This window comes from Pygoscelis adeliae, unplaced genomic scaffold (assembly GCF_000699105.1).
Source record: "Pygoscelis adeliae isolate BGI_AS28 unplaced genomic scaffold, ASM69910v1 Scaffold89, whole genome shotgun sequence".
Taxonomy (NCBI): domain Eukaryota; kingdom Metazoa; phylum Chordata; class Aves; order Sphenisciformes; family Spheniscidae; genus Pygoscelis; species Pygoscelis adeliae.
In genome coordinates, this window is record NW_008825559.1 from 176,130 (window position 1) to 197,378 (window position 21,249).

The 21,249-nt window shown below is 40.4% G+C and overlaps 1 protein-coding gene across 1 annotated transcript in view; it reads right to left on the reverse strand.

The window, feature by feature from the left end:
* The window catches only part of DTNB (dystrobrevin, beta), a 198,699-nt gene that overhangs the window by 157,258 nt on the left and 20,192 nt on the right, over positions 1-21,249 (reverse strand). Inside the window, exons 5-6 of the mRNA XM_009332341.1 lie at positions 20,052-20,206; positions 12,693-12,798 (exon numbers count right to left, since the gene is read on the reverse strand). Of these exons, the coding sequence (XP_009330616.1) occupies positions 12,693-12,798; positions 20,052-20,206 (261 nt within the window). The remainder of the gene's footprint in view (positions 1-12,692; positions 12,799-20,051; positions 20,207-21,249) is intronic.

Genomic DNA, 21,249 nt, shown 5'->3' on the forward strand with positions numbered 1-21,249 from the left:
GTATAAAGCAAAGGACCTGATCGTGGTAGGTGATGTCAATACACAAATGCCCAGTAGGAATGGACTGCAGAGGAACTGGTGACTTTTTTTTTTTTAATAGAAAAGGTAGAGAAAGCGATGAAAAGAAAGACTTCTAGATTTGCATCAAACAGTAGAAAAGAACTGGTTGAAAAAAGATGACAACAAGTGACCTTAAGTCAACATGCCAACAGAGTAATTTTGTGAAATTTAGGAAGCAGAGGAGAGAGAACATGACTTCAATGCAGCACATTTCAGTAAACTCATGAGAATTAGCAGGTAAGCTACAGGAAGAAACAATTCAACAGGAAAACTGAGTTAGAAGAACTGTCAGTTCCTTGAAGAATTGATGCTAAAGAAACAATCATAAACTATCTTAGTGTAGAGAAAAGAGCAGACTGTAGTAAAAGACCAATGTGGCTAAAATTAAGAGCTCCTCAATTACCTAAAATTCAAAAGGAAGCCCACAGAAGAAAAACTGGGACGAATTATTAATGAGGGTTAAAAGAATAACTCAAATATTCAGAGACAAAGTCAGAAAAACAGAACAAGAGAAAACTAGCAGGGGATTTAAAAGGGACATTACAAGAATTGTAATTATGATCCTTAAAAGGGTGTCAAATTATACCTACGTTACTACTGACTTCTCATGTTATTTTAACTTGTAGAATACATACTGGAACAAATAATAAAGCAAAGTACTGTAAGCACCTGAAGAACAACAGAGAAATGAGCCATGGACAACATTTGCCAAATCAACCTAGTGTCCTTCCATGACAGAGTAATTGACCTTGAAAATAGGAAACAGGCATCAAATGCCATCAATTTTTCATTTTACTTCTGTAATTCTTAAAAAATTGGTCTCCCATGATATTCTCATGGCAGGAGGAAATACACAATAGATGAAAGGACTGTAACTTGGACGTGAATCTCATTGGAAAAAGACCAGAGAGCAGTTAATTGTCAAAATGGAAAGATCTAATAAGCAAAGGGCTTTATTCCAGGTCACGCACTGGTCAATATTTTTCATAAACATATTGAACGATCATCAGAAATGTCCGATTTGGGGCATCACATGTCAAGGAAGTTGTGGGTTAATTATATGTATAGGAGAAAGCAATAGAATTGTCTGAGCGATATCTAGTAGACATCTTCGCTAGGAATAGACTGTGAGAAGGTATCATCAAACAAGAGGTACTTACAAAAATAGCAATACATTCTCCAGAGCCAGTGGCCAAAAACCAGCTACTTAAGGGTTTACACTGCAATAAGAAAAAACTCATGCTAGAATATTAGGAAAAAACTTTCTCACCCTAAGAATATTTAAACAGTGATCTCACCCCAGCTTCAAGTCCAAGGAGGTGTTGGAACTTTTTGACAGAGGATTTTAAGAAGCAGCAAGGCAAATCTTTCAAGAATGTTTACCTACATTCAAGTGTGCCTTTGCAAAGAGAGATGGATGAAGTCACAGGTTCCCAAAGCTTTTTCTTTTTTTGCACATACCTCCCCCCAACTCTCCCACAATATCCTTTCTGCTTGTGGCAGGGCTGCTGTCTCCTCTCCTGCTAAGCTACAGCATTAGGTCACTACCTTAATGAAAGCCAATATACTGGTATCAGCTGATCACAGCATGTTCCATCTACCTCTGCGTACCACTTGATCTTGTCTCTTCTTCCCCACCTTTTCAAAAAATATCTCTTACCTTCTCTGACTCTATGCACTTAGAAGAGATTACTGTTGATGAAAAGGGGACAAAAGTGCTACAGAGTCCTGAACCAAATAATAAATAACTTGAAATTGATACGCTTGATTTAGGAAAGCAATAACAACATTCTGATAAAATAAAACATGAGGCAAAATAATAATGGCGACAGCACTGAATGTACTGCAAAAAGCATGCTTTAAAAGTGATTGGTAAAGAGAAGAATGGAACAATCAGTATCAGAGATTAATAGATCATGGGCAAGGTATCTGGCCATCAAGATAGAAACCAAAGAGGTGCACTTTTTGGTTTGTTTGTGGGGTTTTTCTTGTTTGGTTTGGGTTTTTTTTGTGCTTTTTTTTTCTTTTTCTGAAAGTGACAAAGTTTAGCTATGGATGGGAAACAAATAAATGAAGTGGAACAGCACGCTTCCTCCCAGTACCAAGCTGCTGTCTTCCCCTTCCTGGCTTACTGGCAGGTGGTATGTCATGATCAAAATGTAGATATTACTCTTTTCCCATTTCTTTTTCATTTCTGAATGCCATAAAATATGGTGTTGCAAACTATTTCTCTTCTCTCCTGTTCAGACCGCTTTCCATGCTCCCATCTGCATAAATCCAACTGGATTGAAGTTGCCGTGAAGCAGTCAACTGAAAATGTTTTTCACATCATTGACATGCCCAACTCCAAGTGACCCTTGAACCACCATGACCTCTCCTGCCTATGGACTGTAAGAGTTCACCTCATGTCCCGATCCATTTTTCCTCTCTCCTTCCTCCTACTCCTTTCCTGCCTCTGAAATACTTGTTCTAATCAAAATGCTCAGGCTTCATTTTCTCAATGATCTGAACATTTTTTTGTTGTTGACACCTTCTCTTTTGAAGGTGTCCCGTTACCCAAAGCTCCCTGCCACATATGGGAGTGGGAGTTTTAAGCTTCTCTCCACCTTTCATTGCATCCAAGTCTTCCGTCATTCCCTTTTCTGGCTGCCAGTACTCCAGACTCCCACTGGGTCTTTTCTTGAGAGACAACCTGCTCCTTCCTTCCTTCAATCCTGCCAGCAGACCAGTTCCCTATGGAAGGTGCAGGAAGGGCAGGAGAGGGAAGCAGCTAGAGAGATTGGGCCATGAACCCAATTCTCATGTCTGGCTTTTCCTCCTTTTTCTGACTCCCAATCATATATCTGTATTCAGCAAGTTTTTGCTTTCCCTTCTTTTTTTCAACCGATACAGTCAGTGACTGTCACTGTATTTCAATTCCCTCCCAAGCGTTCTGCCCCTGTGGGTCACGTCCTTCTACTTCCCATCCCATCTGACCCACCCCAGCATCACTAACTGCTCAGGCTCCTGCACTGCAGAGTATCCTCGAAAGAAATCTCGTCACAAAACTAACCTCACCCATCAAAGCTTGGAAATTCTTCCAAATGAAAACTGGAAGAATGCGATGTGTCCTTTCTCCTCTTCCTCTCTCCTCTATCACACAGATACTTCTCATTTGGTTTCTTCTACAAACCCCTAATTTATTCAAAGATCTTGTGCCATCTTGTGATTTACCTCAGACTCCTCATAGCCCACTCCTTTATTGTTACTTTCTTTGGTCTGTTCTCCTTGGTCGCCAACATCAAAATATACACACGATTTAGGTTTTCAGATTCCAAAGACAAAAATAATTGACCATATTTTCTTCTGTAACTCCAAGTGCCTTTTGTCTCTAAGCTTACTGAATGCACGCTTACTGTCTGATGTCCCTCTCCTTCAGTTCTGACCTTAAGAAATCCCTCTGCCTCTCTCATTTCCACAGAAGCTGTTCTGGTCAAAATCCCTTATTACTGTTTCCCACCAAAACGTAGGTATCATTACTCCACCACCAATTTTTGAGTTGCAAACCCCAAATCCAATATTCCTCCTTGTCTTGAAATATCCATATACTGCCCTGGCTCTGTGTATTCATATTTTACCTTATATTTTGACTGCTGATGCCAAAACCCAGTCTTTGCTCTGTCTGAACAATGCCCCTCCCCTGGAGGCATATGAATAGGGCTTCCAAAATATGATAGTAATACGATAGATTGCTAAAACGAAATAATGAAGAAGAGTTTTAGAGGAAAATTGTGGATCCATATTTTGGATCCACATGTTGTTTCAAAGTACCCTAATTTTAAAGGTACATGGGAGAGGTTAAGAGATATGCAGGACTGAATGACCAGAGACTGGTCTGGAACTGAGAAGCATATCCACGCTGTCTGTTTACACGTGGCAGAGTATTTCCATAGGAAGAGTGGTATCAATAACAAAATGTAGATAGAAATAAGCAGGGGAAAAGAACAAAATCTTTATTAAATTGTGTAGTAGAAATTCCCAAAGATATTAAAAAACTAGCAGTTAAAGAAAAATGAAAATATGACAGCTGCAAAATGCAAGAAAAGAAATCAAAGAGGAGATAATAAAAGTAGAAAGCTAAAGCATGATGAAGATTGTTCTTCAACATAAAAACATTTCAAGGAAGACCTGGGAGAAAAACCACTGTTCAAAACTCTGGCTAAGACAGAATTAATGTCGGGGGAGAAATGCTTTGAAGAACTTGCCATGACTATAAATACAAACTTTTATTATAGTATTCTTTTACATGTGGTACTAATAGCTACATCTGTAAACAAGACATACTGCTACAAGGTTTTGTTTTGTCCCAGTGGACACAGGCCAGCAATATTGATGCATACATCCGTAACTTCTAAATTCTATTACTCCAATGTAAAATACAAATGATACTGTTAGCTAGGAGATAAAAATGCAATCATCTGCTTAATTCAGCAATACATACCACAAAAAGCCAAATACTCCAAATACTGCATTCCTTATAAAGCTGTATGTAATTTTACCACAGAAATCATGTCTAGTATATAACGTACATGCCAAAGCTCCAGGCTTCAACTCTGACTTTCAGATTTTTCCATGAAAACTGTTCAAATGAGTGGAAAGAGAACTCTAAGAGATTACCGTCCTCAGCTAAAATCAATGAATAGAGGCCTGCTTAGGTGGCACTTCAGAGCAGGAATCTACACCTTCCTATTGACTAAAGCAGGAACCTGACCTCCTTGGTCTAAATTAACAGTTGTGAATACACCCAAATACTCTCTGGTCCTGCATTCTGCTGCCAAATCTCTAAACAAAACCTGATCTCTGGGACTAAACACATCCTGCTCCACTCATTGCCGTGGAACACTGCTTTACAACCTGTGATCTATGAACCACGTGGATCGGATGGACTACTTCCATGGCATCAACAGGTTATGATGAACAGAAGCAATCTGGCATGTGCTATACAGCAGCCTACATAGAAGAACCTTTTAAAATAATCTGCATTCCACTGGAAAGATTATTCACTTATATGGTGAATAATAAGCGGTCTGAACAGGAGAGAAGAGAAATAAAGTTTGCAACACCATATTTTATGGCATTCAGAAATGAAAAAGAAATGGGAAAAGAGTAATATCTACATTTTGATCATGACATACCACCTGCCAGTAAGCCAGGAAGGGGAAGACAGCAGCTTGGTACTGGGAGGAAGCGTGCTGTTCCACTTCATTTATTTGTTTCCCATCCATAGCTAAACTTTGTCACTTTCAGAAAAAGAAAAAAAAAGCACAAGAAAACCCCACTTATATGCACTTCACAAAGACTGAAGTGCATTGCAGAATTTTTATCCAGAAAAGAAACGATGGACTTAAAAACCTCACAGAATACTACCAGTGAGAGACACTCCAAGGTGCCAAGTCAGACGATGGCACTAACCAGGGCACAGAAAAACACAAGCGTATCACAAGACCCAGCCTAAGCTGTGCAAAGACTCTGCCGAGTAGTAGCTTAACATCTGCCTGTACTCTGTAAAAATGCTACACGGAATTATTGACTTACACTACCCAAGTCATCACAGACAGGAATTAACATACCAGGGCAGCATGGACTGAAATATCTTTAGAGGCTTCTTTTTGAAACATGATTCCAGATGTTTGTTATCACTCATACGTACAAGTGACACTGCCTTTTAGAGGGGTATCAGTCTCCTTAATTATAATGATGTCTACAGCAGTTTGTAGCTTCCTTTTCCTTTCTTTAAAGCAATTATCTGGAGAACCTAAATAATTTACAACTGGTCTTTAAGGATGAGAGTTCACAGTCAGAAGAGTCTTCCTTAATGACAACTTACAACTCGGGCAGTGCAGGAAATTACCTATTGCTGGTACAGAAGATTTTAATGCTACATTTTTCTTATTAAGCCTTTTTTTTTTTTACCTACTGACAACCCAAGGACAATGCAGACCTCCATGAAAATGTCCAGATCCTCTACAGCAAAAACTGAAAAAAATTTTGGCTCCTGAGTATTCACATAAAAGCATTGTGCCAAAATCACAATAAGGAAAAAAGAGACACTAGTTCCTCAATGGATGTCAGCGATACCTTTAGAGCAGCAAAGGACAGACTGAATCGAAAGCACGAGTTTCTGTCACTGGAATGCCTTTACCACCGCCAGGCTAATTCTGAAATAATTTTGAGTACATCTGTAAACTTACATTACATTTCTTAATGGAAGCTAGAATTCACAGAAACCTGGGAAAGCACAGAAAGAAAGAAAAAGGTGAAAATCGGGCAATTCTGCTTCTGGAAAGGAAGTTTCCCCTGTGCTTCAGGAAAGGCAGAGAAATGGCAACACAACCCACCCAGACATTGAAAATACTGCTCAGCCAGTGACCTGCCCATCTGGAAGCGAGGAGGGGATGGCAAAGGGGGTAGAGATGGGACACAGGCCACCGAGGGGTGTCAGAGCTCTGCAACAACCGAGCGCGACCTCGGCCAACCTCCGCTCACCCTCCCCAAAGGGGAATAATGTTGTTACAGGGAAGTTTAAAGACGGTCCATACATTCAACATCCCTGTCAAAACACCAGCGTGTCTGGCACACCTTCCTAGGAAATCACCTTCCGCCTTTCAAGAAATGTGAAAAAGCCAGAAAACAACACTGGCATCATCACTGCAGGTCTGTGGATTTTTTTTTAGCTTCCCCCCTCCCGCCTCCCCTTTTTTCCAAAGGGAAAATGAATTCCACTGCAAGGCTCTATCTTTCCTTGTGAAAAATAAAAGATTCACCCCAGCTAAGGCTGCTTAGCAGCTGCTAAACACAAATTTTGTCATTTTAGGAAAGGTAGAAATTATCAATCCCACTCAGAAATTACTGAAATTATCTTGATCTTCTGGGAAAGTTAAAGATTTATTTGTCACAGAAGGCAGCCAAAGCTTGAGTTATAATACCTGACTGAAGAACGACCCGATACAGTTAAAAAAATGTTACGGAACATTTTTTAACTGGGAACTCTAAACAGGAACTGCATTCTCCCTACCACACACATTTGTTTTTTTAAAATCGTATTTCAGGTAAGAATCCTGACCTGAAAATCCTACCTTTCAGGTACAATCCTTACCCTAAAGAGTCTACGAGCTAGCAAAGTATTTCTACAAACGTTAACATAAGCTTAAGATAACAGCCATGGCAAGTTTAAAAGCCAGATATTCTTTTCTATATTTTCCCTTTGTTACAAATCGGAGAGGAAAAAAAAAAACCAACATAGCCTGAAGACTTCTTCCACCTGCATTTACAAAGGATCCTATTTCTACAAAAGCATGACCAAACAGATTAGAATGCCTGCACAAAAGCATACTGTTGTTATGCTGCATATTAGCATGCAAATTGAGATGACGGCTCTCAAAAATAACGTGCTGGCCTATTTGTTTAGATCAATACTAGCAATCCATGGAGTTTATATGATGCCTTGAGAAAGAAGATATGTTATTTTTTACCTGTAAATGTTATTTCTCCAATAAAACAAGCTCAGTTCAGAGCTTAACTGCCTTTTGCTTATATCAAAGTTGAAAAGACAACCAATGAAATTGCAGGATTTTTTTTTTTTTAAGGTGTCAACCAAGGTGTTCAACTGCCTCTGAAGTAACTCAGCAGTGATTGCCAGAGTAATTAATGAGAATATGTACAAGCTGTGAAGGAGACAAACATCTGGTTGGGAGGAAAGGTTAGGGAACAAAAGCACTACACTCTGACAAGGTGCAATCCAGAGAAAACTAACTTGCAGTGGAAATCAACAACTGACTCCAGAAGAAGACTACTACTAAACACAAACTTGAAGGATGGATCTTTATGGACTGAGCCCATTTTATCAGATAAACATTGTTTACAGACTAGTGGTGGAAGAGGAGAACTTCAGGGAATGATTTAATGGGATTTTCATTGCAATCATACCTAGAATCACAAAATCACTGAATAGCTGAGGCTGGAAGGGACCTTTGGAGATCGGCTCAAAGCAGGGTCATCCAGAGCAGGCTGCTCAGGCCATTGTCCAGTCGGGTTCCAAATATCTCCAAGGATGGAGACTCTGCAACCTGGGAAACCTGATGCAGAGCTTGACCACCCTCACAATAAAAAAATTTCTTCTTATGTTTAAACAGAATTTCCTGTATTTCCATCTGTGCCCATTGCCTCCTGTCCTGCCACCGGGTGCCACTGAGAAGACTGTAGCTATGTCTTCTTTACTGCTTCCCACCAGTTATTTGCACACATTGATAAGGTCCCCCTGAGCCACCTTCTCTCGAGGCTAAGTAGTCCCACCTCCCTCAGCCTATCCTTGTACCACACATGCTGCAGTCCCTTAATCATCTTTGTGGCCCTTTGCTGGACTCACTCCAGTAAGTCCATGTCTCCCTTGTACTGGAGAGCCCAGCACCGGACACAGTATTCCAGATTTGGCCTCACTAGTGCTGAACAGAGGGCAATAAAAACCTCCCTTGACCTGCTATCTATGCTCTTCCTAATGCAGCCCAGGACACTGTTGGCCTTTTTTGCTTCAAGATGGCATTGCTGGCTGATATTCAACTTGGTGTCCACCAGGACCCCCAGGTCCTTTTCTGCCGAATTGTTTTCCAGCCAGTCAGCCCCCAGTGTGCACTGGTGCATGGGGTTATTCCTTCCCAGGTGCTGGACTTTGCACTTCCCAGTGTTGAACTTCGTGAGGCTCAGGAGGAAAGAGACACACAGAATTATTTTTAAGACCTCACATTCTCATGAATCTGCACTCGGAGAATCATCTGATACACGTCAGAATACCCAACTTGCAGCCTTGCAAATCTATTCCGAAGAAACAGTTCAGCACCTCTAGTAAAGAATCTGCAGTAAATAAAAAAAACCCTGTGTAACACTAGAGAGTGAAGTTTACCTTGAGCAGGGAGGTTATTTATCATGAGCTGTCCTTTTGTCCAAGTTTTGGCTCTGAACCTGAAGGATCCGCCTTTATAATTTCCACTAGTAAAGGTGGAAAGGTTTCACAGTTCTCACAAGTTCTAGTATCAGATCACAACATAACAGAGGTTCATCAGCTAGAGAGACCTTCAGTAGCAACCCTAGTAAAGCAGGCTCCAGCATCCGGGTGGATATCAGTTACTCTCCCTATTGTGACTGCTGCTGATTTTAGTTTACACTGGATGCAAGAACCTGTCACTAAGAAATTGCATAGTGCTGAAACACAGGTGCCAGCTGTAGCTTAAAATTTAAAAACTGACTGTACCAAATTCATTAAGGGCCCAAATCAACGTCTGAAACTTAAGCCCTTTTAATAATTGTGGAGCACTATGAAACAACTCCAGCATTTTGTCTGGGAACGTAATGCCTCAGGTTTCAGCTCCAAGATCATCATAAGCAGATGCCAATTCCTACCCTACCCAGGGCTGAAGTTACCACCATGCCAGTCCTGAACAGAGCAGTCCTACACACAGCACTGAACGACTGGTCAGGATTCGAAGCGGAGGCAATGTCTCAAAGAAGTACATACTTGGGGCAGTAGCCCATTATCAAGCAATGGATGAAGACCAGAGAATCTTTGTGGCCAACTCTTTCCTCCAAATCAGAGGACTGGTTTTGGCTGGCTTGTAAGGCTGACAAAAATCTGACTGAAGGCATTAGTACAACATACCACCATACCCAAATAAAAAGTGATCCTGTTTTAAATCAGCATTGATCTCTGTTTCTTTCGTGTTTTTGCCTATGTTCTGGAAAAGTTTTCAATTGAAATGAGACAGGCATTCCTATAACCTTCTACAGGCATTTATTTCGACAAAATTTATGGGTTTTTTAATATATGCAGATATTAAGACATACACAACCCTTACAAAGTAACTTCATATTAATTTAGTCACTGAATCCACAGCAGTAACCATTGTCAGCACAAGCTTCACATCTTCCATCTTCTGCCTTTTAAACATTGAAAATAATCGTTTAATAGGAGATATTCAATCCAGACCCATAGTGACAATGAACTCTTGCGTATGTCCTGTCCCAGACTTTAAACTATAAAAGCTTCTGGCTTGCTTTTTCCTTAGCAGGCACATCTGTAATCAGAGCTGTGTCTTCCCTCAACATTTCTTTTTCTACCACACGTCCCAGTAATCCCAAGCTCATTCCTTCTACTGCCTCTAACCTTCAGATTTGCTATTTTCACCTTCCCATAGTCAGGCCCCCAACACCAAGCCTCCCTTAACAACTTCTGCTGTAGGGACATAATCCAGACCTGATCTCCCCCACCTGCTAAGCCTGCTGTGGCTTGCCACATACCTCTGTCATCAGCTGCAATGACTTCTCATCAACACTTTTAAGCAGAGGAACTGCTGCCTGACTCTGGAGTAAAAATACCACTTGCAACAGAATAAAAGTTTCTGAGGGAAAAAAAAAAAGTGGTAACTTAGAGCGCAAGAACACTGGCACGAATTATTGATGGTAACATAATTCAGCAAGCAGCTTGGGAGGTAGCTTTAGAAGAGGCTGATAAGAATTAGAAACATAATTTTAATGCCACAAACATTAAAAGTTATCAAGTTATCTGAATGCTAAACCTATGCGTAACAAGATTCCTGCGTGTAACATAGGATTAAATCTGGAGGCTGGTTGGCAGAACAGATGAATGGGGAGAATCTCTGGCTGCTTGGAAGAAAGCATCAGAAAAAGGGGCACTTATGCAACTGCTCCCAATGAAGATGGTTAGATTGGGATCTGCATATTCTAGAACAGCCATATCCCACAATGAGGGCAACAGAAGCTGCCAGATAATGTAGGAATGCATGCACTAATCTGTAAGGATGTATTATTCTGGGTATCTAGTAATTTCCTCCAGGTACTTTCAAGCAGAAAAAGAGATCAGACTATCGATTATCTCCAGATCTTTCCACCATTTCACTTCTGTCCAAACATGACGTTTAAACATTTTATCCTTGCCTAAGAAGCTCTGTGCAATTCTATCCTGATCTGTAATTCATATAAACATTTTTACTGCCTGTTTCCTTACCGTATTTATTCCACCCTGAGTTCTTTTCTTGAAGTACGAGTTTATAAGGGTAAGAGAATAGAGGAAGAAGAAAGCAAAAAGTTGCCGCTGCCCTTCTGTTAGCGCAACCTGTTATATAAGGAAGGGAAAGACACTGCAGTACTGTAGTTTACCTAATATTTTAACTAAATCAACCTCCCCACCTTTTTTGTAAGTTTTCCCATTCGATTTGTCTCCATGAAATTGCTCCCCTCAAAACTCTTTTTAAAATCACTGTTGTTAATGACACACACAGTTGTCAGGAAACGTCTATAAACATATAGAGCAAAACTGGGAAATTCACCTTCTCTTCTGTTGCAATAAAGAAAAGGCCCATTGAGCATCACAACTCCAATCTTGTTCACTGCTGAACAAATGCAGATTAAATTCACAACCAGATATGCTTTGCAAGAGGATCAAAAGAAGACAATGAAACAAGAGCCAAAAACCCGCATATGAAAATCACAGCAGTACTTAACCATGTCACAGGCATAAATGACAAGAAACGGAATGGAATATAAATCATGAAAACTTAGCTAGAGACTGACTGCCAAGCTGTGCCTGTAAACAGCTAGGCAAAAACAAGAGTCTAGAATTTATCTACCTGTGTCTTAAAAGGAAGAAGTCTATACACCTTGAAATGACTATAAATGCATTAAGCGGAAGAAGAGGTAACAACTAGTAGGGCAGGGGTTTTGAAGGATCAAAACATGATTTTACTCTGTGGGGAAGGAAACAAAAGATGAAGTTTAGTTTATGGGTGAAGAAAAAAAAAAGTTTTTTTTTTTCTTTCTAGAATTCACATACAAAACATCATACACATATACTGTGTGCAACATTAAACACACCACCTTTTTGGCCACTAAAAACAACAAATAGTTTTGATACACTTGCACAACCTTCTGCAGGAAACCTTTCTGCTTCCCTGAACTCCATAAAGCCCTCTCAACCAGATGACTCTTTCATCACTCTTTCTCACTGTTAATCTCCAGTTTTCCATCTCTTATTGCTCCTTAAATACTTTCCACAGGCAGTAAACCCAGGAAATTTTAGCTAAAAAAAGGTCTGGAAGTGAGAAGAGCTCCGCATTTACCTCCCATAGTGAGCGCTGAAGTGACTCGTGCTCAAATGCTACTCAAGACACATCTGAACGGGTACCAACATCTTTGGGAGTTAGCACTTGAACGCATATGTTAAAGCATAGTTCAAGTGAAGTTTTTTAAAAGTTTCAGAATAAACATGAACGTTTAGAGAATATTGGTTTTCTGCTGCTTGTTTTTTCATCTTCCACTACTAGCGATGCTAGAACTCTAAAACTAATCTTGTTTTGCATTGCTGCTGCTGCTGCTTTCATAAAGAATCAGTCTTCATCCCAGAAGCGTAGAACACTTTTCACTCCAACAAAAGTCTGGGCTTAAATGCTCTGGGACTAAGACCGTTACAGTGGGAACGATGCAGGCACTACGTGCTTTGTTACATGAGAAAGGACAGCATATTTACGTATGTTGAACAGAATCCCTGCTCTGACCAGATGTTTCAAACGAGAAAATATTCCGTTTACCATTTTCAACATGGGCAAGTCTGTGCATGAGAGGCAGCCACACAAGGCACTGAGGCGGCGGATCAGCCATCAATGTGTCTAAAAACATGTTTAGCATGATTTTTTTCTGCAAAGAAAAAAGAAATACAACTTAATTACAAGAAAAATTTCATTTTTATATACCAAAAACTACTTCAGCCTTAAAAATCTCTCTATGACTCAACTTCTGTCTACCAGGAATATTTCATATGCTATAAAGAGATAAAAATCACAACTTCTTGGCTCAGGGAGTTTCAATCTATGTTAGGCAAACAGTAACACCACAAAGAAGGTATTAGTATAGACACGATATAATCATACAAAAATAAATGATAAACAGATGAACAGAATGCTCCAAGAAATGGAGGACTAGTCAGTCAGGATTGGTTCCCAAGTTGCAGTTAAAGATTCTTACTTTGAAGAGGGATACAACAAATGTGAGCGGAGGTTATTTAACAATGTAGAAAACAGTATTTCAAACATACAGACAGCACTGAAAAAAGTAGACACACACAAAAAAAAGAGTAATTACAACTAATCTCCATACATGACCCATACAGTAAATGATTTTTTTTTTAAAGGCAAAATAAGGAAAAAATAGGCAAGGGGAAAACAAAGCTAAGATTTTAAAAAACTGTCAATAAAAAAGAAATTGAAATGAAATCAATAGGAGAAGGAAGTCAGGCGACACGTTAAGAGTAGTATTTTCTAAGGTTTCAAATTCAAGTGAGCAAGAGAAAATTTCTGCTGCAAATACAAACAGATGGAGATAACTGGTAAGAAAAACAGCTAAGAATATTATGGATACAAAGAAAGAATATGTTGGCTTTTGCATACAATAAGCTAGATGCTTAAGAACTTCTCATAGGCAGAAGACCAGCTGGTCAGATCGCACTTTTTTCTCACCTTAGCATATGGCAGTGTTACTCCAAAAAGCATCCACAACAGGGAGGGTAAGCAGAGCTAGAGGAGAAGTCAGTCTGGTTTTCTAGGAGCTGTGAAATTAATTGTAGCTTTCACTTGCAACTATCATGCCAAAAATTAAGGTGGTTTTTGTCTGGTTTTTTTTTTTTTGGTTGTAGGTTGTTCGGGGTTTGTTTTCTTTTGTTTTTTAATTAAAGAGAAGGTTTCTATTTAAAGCATCAATAGTTTTGTGATTAGTGGCAAATATATATACCTAACACCTCTGCGGCTAACTACCCTGGAGACATAATATGGAATTATAACTATCTATTCCAGTTACCATTAAGGAAAATTCTAAGAAATATTTAACCTTACTTCTTCCAACTTTTATAAGGTGTCCTTGTTCCAGTCTCTCTGCTTAGTAAATGAAAAGCTTTTCCTGAACAGTTAACTGCTGCTACAAGAGAGTCCAAGAATTTCCTTTGCCAGATATGACATCAGACGCACTACCTGGAAAAGAACGAACGCCTGGATCTTGCCTGGCAATCCCAGCCTTCCCTCCGCCTCACAGCCAAGTCATCCTTCGGGTTATTAATTACAACACACGGTCAACCTACCTTCTCCACCCTTTGAGGGTGAAGAAATGCGAAATCTTTTAACAAATGCACATCGCGGTAAGGCCATGAAACACTCTAAATATACTGAATGAAGCCTTCTGATAGAAGGAGAACCACAGTTTTTAACTGGGAATTAACTGATCGTGGTATGCGATGTCTGAGACCAGAAAGGGCTGCTCGCGTAACCAGGAACCACCGTGCTAATGATGTTAAGTGGCAGCATTGTCTGTAATTGATGTGCAGATTTTATGTTTCAAATCTTAACATAATATCCTAGTTGCTTACTTGTATAGGTATTGCACAACTTTATAAATATGCCTCCAAGTTTCCCAATTTTGACTTGGCTCTCATCTCTCATACTGTTTCATACACAAGAGTATGAAGGTTCCTCCAAGTAATAAATACGGCTCACAGACAGACAAGTTTTCTGGAGACAAGACCCAGGATCCATTAGACATCACACATTTTTAAGAAGTGTAAAAAGGAGGATCCTGGGAACTACCAGTCAGCCTCACCTCCACACCTGTTAAGATCACGGAGCAGATCCTCCTGGAAAACATGTCGAAACATACGGAAGACAGGGAGGTGACTGGAGACAGGCAGCATGGCTTCATGAAGTGCAGCTCACACCTGACTAATCTAGTGGCCTTCTATAATGTGACTGCATCAGTGGACAAGAGAAGAGCTATGGATGGCATGTACCTGGACTTCTGTAAGGCCTTTGATACGGTCCATCACAACATTCTGGCCACTAAATTGGAGAGAGACGAGTTTGATGGATGGACTGTTAGATGGATAACGAATTGGCTGGATGGCCGTGTCCAAAGAGTTACAGGCAATGGCTCAAGGTCCAAGTAGAAACCAGTAATGAGTGGTGTCCCCCAGGGGTCTGTACTGGGACCAATACTATTTACTGCCTTCATCAATGACATAGTGGGATCGAGGGCATCTTCAGCAAGTTTGCAGATAACACCAAGCCAAGTGGTACGGTTGACACACCTGAGGGATGGGATGCCATCCAGAGGGACCTGGACAGGCTGGAGGAGTGGACCAGTGTGAACCTCATGAAGTTCAACAAGGTCAAGTGCAAGGTCCTGCACCTGGGCCGGGGCAATCCCCAATATCAATACAGGCTGGGGGATGAAGGGATGGAGAGCAGCCCTGCCGAGAAGGACTTGGGGGTACTGGGGGATGAAAAGCTGGACATGAGCCAGCAATGTGCACTCACAGCCCAGAAGGCCAATCGTATCCTGGGCTGCATCAAAAGAAGCGTGGCCAGCAGGCCGAGGGAGGGGATTCTGCCCCTCTACTCTCCTGAGACCCCACCTGGAGTCATGTGTCCAGCTCTGGGGCCCACAGCACAGAAAAGACACGGACCTGTTGGAGCGGGTCCAGAGGAGGGACACGAAAATGATCAGAGGGCTGGAACACCTCTGCTATGGAGAAAGTTTGGGTTGTTCAGCCTGGAGAAAAGAAGGCTCTGGGGAGACCTTATTGTGGCATTTCAATATATGAAGGAGCTTGTAATAAACATGGAGACTGACTTTTTACCAGGGCCCGTAGTGAAGTGACAGGACAAGGGGCAATGGTTTTAAACTGAAAGAGGGTAGGGTTAGATTCGACATGAGGAAGAAATTTTTATGATGAGGGTGCTGAGACACTGGAGCAGGTTGCCCAGAGATGTTGTGGACGCCACATCACTAGAAGTGTTCAAGGTCAGATTGGATGGGGCTTTGAGCAGCCTGATCTAGTTGAAGATGTCCCTGCCCAAGGCAGGGGGGTTGGACTAGATGATCTTGAAAGGTCCCTTTCAACCCAAACTATTCTATGATTAGACAGTGATACATGATACGCACAGTGGCAGAAGAACCTAAACCTAGCAGGAGAGCTTTCTGCTATAGACAAGGATGTTCCTCAAAGAAAAAAACTGGTTCCCTTTAAGCAGTGAGAACCTTATGAGTTGTCAAAGCCTGTGTATGGAGCGATGCAACTTCCATGTAGTTCACAAGAGGGCAGTACGGACACAGGCTTTGGGGATTTTTTTTTCCACCGATACAGGTAGGATATTTTCCAACGAATTGACCAAAAAGAATCATGCAGCATTGTCAGTACTACATCTTGTCTGTCTGGGCATAGGCATTCTTGGTAATGGCTGAGTTGACAGGAAAGCAAACAGCAGTCTCCTCCTCCTGGAAATTATGAATGTGTCAGAGAAGGAGCCTAGATAAGCCCTTTCTTGTAGCTAGTCTAACATTTCCTATTGGGTTCAGAACCCAACCATGGAGCAACCACAAAAACATCACTCAGTCGCCATTTGTGATGCAAAACCAACCAAATAATCTGCCAGCAGGTTCCAAACTCCAAGAACATAAACTGAAAACTAGTAAATGTGAAGGCACAACCACTCAAGAGGGTCAAATGCTCCCCAGGAGAACAAATGCATTTCTGCATAGATGCTTTCTGTAATCACCTGCTTACTCACTATCCTATTATAATAATTGTTTTTAGAATTGCCTGTCTTTAGAATTAGAACTTGTCTTAATAGCTCTGTAGTCTCAGATCTTCTTGCAGGTGGGTGCAGTGGCAGGTTATACCAATGCTATTCTTACAGTTAGAAGAATACCATAGGCTTGCTTCAATAGCAAAAACTCAGCCAGTTTTATTGTTACACTGCCAACATGCTTATTCCAACAAGACGTTAATGCATATATTTCCCCACAAAATACTGGCACAAAACCACATCCCCTGAGCCAACACAGAGATATGTGATTTTTAAGTGTACAGTGATCAAAACAAGTTATATCGATCTAAGCAGCTGTGTATTAGACCCCACCTGTATCTCTAACTGTCCTGCATCTTGTGCTTAAACTGCAACTCTATCAGAGTACACTTACACCACCCTTTATACACAGAACCATCCTGTCCTTAATAAACATATCCTTATTACTTGCTTTAATGAGACTGCACATCCTGACCATCCTTCTGACACTGTTAAGCTTGTGCAGTCAGTTCAGCTATCAGCCATACCATCCAGGAAGCCTAAGTCAGCCAAAGATTTAGCAAAGCTTTTATGTGAGTAACATATGCACAAATCAACACCTATCTAGGCCTGCTTGTATGGTTTGTGCTGCTGAGTTTCAACAGAATAATGTGCAGTTTGGCTCTACAGAAGCCAAGCTCCTGGCTCCCAAGCTCCCAAGTCTCTGAAGTAAACTTCTCAGCTCAGCAGAAACACTGCGATTGAACTGCTCTGTAAATGAGATATAAAATGGACACACCTCTGCAACGACAGGACAGGCTGTGCCATAAACACAGAAAGATTCTGATTAAGGCAGGGAATGTCATGGTAATACAACATCTCTATGACAAATAGATGGACTGTAGCCAAGTGAACAAAAGTCTTAAGAAAAGTATGACACGGTATCTTACATCTGTGGAAGCCCTCACTTGACCTAGAATAGTAAATTATTACTGGAAGCTCTTTATACATCTGGAAGCCATCACAAAGAATGAGGCTCTTGCCAAAAGCATCCCAGTAAACTCCATTTTGCGTGGGCAACAAGTTTGAGTTATTCCATCTGTGACTCAAGAAATGAAACAGAGTTGTGGAGTGTATACAACCGCTGACACTTTTTGCCTATCTGCCCTTTCACCACTCAGACAGCAGTACATTATTAGCCTTTTGAACTCAAAGAAGTGGCTCCCAGAACCAGGACCTCCATGAATAGCCAGGAACCACAGCTGGCCAGGAAGGATTTGTCTCTTGGTAGTTTAAGTAACACCAGGGAATGTTCCTGGCACTAAAACTCAATCACGCATGCTTTTATGTTATTAAACCCGTGCTTGATTCAACCACTCACTCTCCCAAATGATTCCAGCATCCAGATCAGGTGTTAATATCAGCTAGGAATCATTTTTAATAAACAGTTTCCATGTAACCACCCTGCTTGAGGGAATAAGAGTGTTTAATAGCATGGAAGTGGTTAGACCATTCCAGTTAGCCTTCGGACCACAAAACTGCTCCTGGCACTGTTTAGTTAACTAGTACAGATGTAGCTTATAAGTCCGTCATGTAAATGCCAAAGTCCATTGCACAGAGCTCTCTCCAATGCCATCTGGAGAGAATTTCAGCAAAATGATAGGCTGTAACAGAAGAATATCACAGAAGTACTTTTGGGAAGTTTATTTTCAAACCTGGGAGGCATAAGAAAATGAAATTAAATCTAAGACAGATTATCCATCTACTTCCCAGGACCTGTTTTGCTTCAATGTTTTCAAATAAATGAAAGAACTGTCTTGGGGTACAGTGTATATCTGGATTAATTAAAAAAACATTACCACTCTCTACAAACCTGGCCTTACACTAGAGATTTTGTTTTGCTGAATAAGATCGGAGTGAAGGAATTTCTAAAAATGAATCAATATGAAGAATTAGCTTTCTCGTTCATGGGAGCCAAAGTCAAAGAGTGCTAAGACATGCTGCAGGCAAGCCACGTGCGAATGGGCAGTTACTACACCTCGCTTGGCTACCATGGTGAGATCTGCATCAAGTATCTTAGAAACCTCAGTCAACTGTCAAGGTCTAGCTAGCTACACTAGCCCCCCTCTTCATGGGTAAGTGAGAAACGGTCACTTCCAGAGCGCAGGCTTCACAACAAAACTAAAAACCCACCCCCATTGCCTTTGCAGACAATGGAAGGAGCACGTAGGGCTTAGAATCCGATGTCTGACTTTTGAAGTGAGGCTCCGAAGTGAGGCTGTGGTTTTACATTCAACAGCAGTGCCACTTAGATGAAGTTTGATTTGATCGGATCAGTTTCCCTATGTGCATAAACAGCTTGCACTGACATAACAGAAAGGGTGGCACGTCTGTGGGAACAAGTATGGCCGACAAATGCCTCAGCCGGTATTGAAACAGAAAAAAAAATTATTAATTACACTGTTAGTAAAACAAAACTGTCTTCAGTAGCTCACAGATGAGCTGCAGCCCTCATCATTTCCTAAATCAAAGGCTGTTTCCTACTGTGTTGTATTTCAAATATACTAATTGCTAATTAACTTAAATTTAGCAAAAGTAACTACAAATTCTAAATACTTCAGAAATATTTCTTCCGCAACATAACCAAGACCAGAGTATAAACATTTAATTTTAGGCCTAAGATTATCTAGGTTCATGTTTACAGTTGATTTAAGGATTATTTATACTATTTACATTATCTCAAATTAGAAACAAATCCTTGGAACAATTAAATTACAACTAAAATGTATAAAGAAATAAAAAGCTCTTTTAAGATCATTACTACAACATCTGCTCCAAACATTACATGTAATGGAAATATTTTGGAAAAAACAGCTATACCAATAAGCACAAGAGTGAAATTGATTTAAAAATAAACTACGTGTACACAACATATTTATTTTGTACAGACCCAACAAATTAGCAAGCGATTTGTTGAAACTAATACTCTTGACATACAAGAAAGCTTAAAAAAAAAATCAAGGGAAAATAGTAAAAATGCCATGTTTCGTGTTTTAGAAAAGAAATAGGTCATCCTTGCTGTTCTTCTGATGGGGAACACAAGTGTCCCTTCAAAGAGGGGGAACAAACTAAAATTGTGCAAAATCCTTTAATTGCCTAAAACCTAGACATACTATTTTAAATTATTCAGACTTTCCTCAAACTGCTTAGGTTATGTAGTGTATATTGCCAACCCCCCTCCCTCCAAACCCCATACAAACTACAACCAAAGCAGCCGGTGGACTTCAGAAGAAAGCACTATATTAACAAGCAATACAGAAATCCTGTTTTGTTAACTCTTACTTGTTGTGGGAAACAGGTCCGTACAGAATGCTCTGTGTATCCAAAAGAAGGCCCCTCAAACACAGCTGTTGGAAGTTTTAGAACTTCTTTCAAAAACTGATCAAACTTTGTAAATATCATTAGTCCATTTGAATCTGATATTTGAGAGAAAATATCTGTAAGGAAATATAATAAAACCCTATAGTAAATACATGCTTACTGCAGAAAAGAAAAAAAATTATTTCAATCCATTTAAACCCCAAGAAATTTCTTTTTGTTTTGTTCTGAACATAATTTCTTATCACTTGCTATCAAGATAAAATTTATAAATGAACATATTCAAACAAGCTATGATATAAGTCTTCCTGTTTCCTCCATCCCATCTCACCCAGTCTTGAGAAAAGATTCTGCCAGTGCATTAACTGTAACAGCAAGAAAGCAGAAGCTAGGAGGCATTATAGAACTTACAGAACATTACATCTTCATGTTTACGCCTTCAAAATAAAACTACATAAAATCCTTTGAGAAGTCTCCTAGAATTAAAAAAGTTGTAAGAATCACAAAGTCAAAACTCCTGGTAAATCTGGTGCACGTCAACGGCATGTTGAATTTAAGTAACACAGCATTAGAAGAGAGCATCAGAAATAAAGCAGTCAGAAACCGGGGTGCAATGACTGCCGTCTCCGAGGATAAAACACGTGAGGCATGCAGCTGAGTAGATGGGGAAGAGGAAATCTGATCTAATTTTATATCAGAGATGCTGCGCACACTGAAGAGCTAGAATAGGAACTTCTGTCCTTACACAAGAAAAACGTTTATGATGAGACGAGGTATGCTTTTCAATTAGCTATGTGGGGCTAAATATATTTCTGAAACCAATAAGAGGATCAAGCAAGATGTTCAGCAATCTTGTGTATATATGGAAAAAGAAAGATAGGGAGGGCGGTCCCAGAAGGTGGCAGGGAGGAGGGCAGTTCTGCAGGTATTTTCACTCCCGTGCCATGCTCCTAGCCACGGGCATGTGGATGGAAGGATGTCTCCTGAGCCTCCTGCTCTGGAGTCCCTCTATCCCCTTACTGCACAGAGCTCAACTCCTCCAAGCCCTCTGCTCCAGCCATTCCACGCGACCAACCCAAAGGTCCCAGCTCTCATGTCTCAGGAAAGGTAAAAAACACAGGAGAAGATGTGTAGATAGCATTATAAGAAAATGATGTCATAT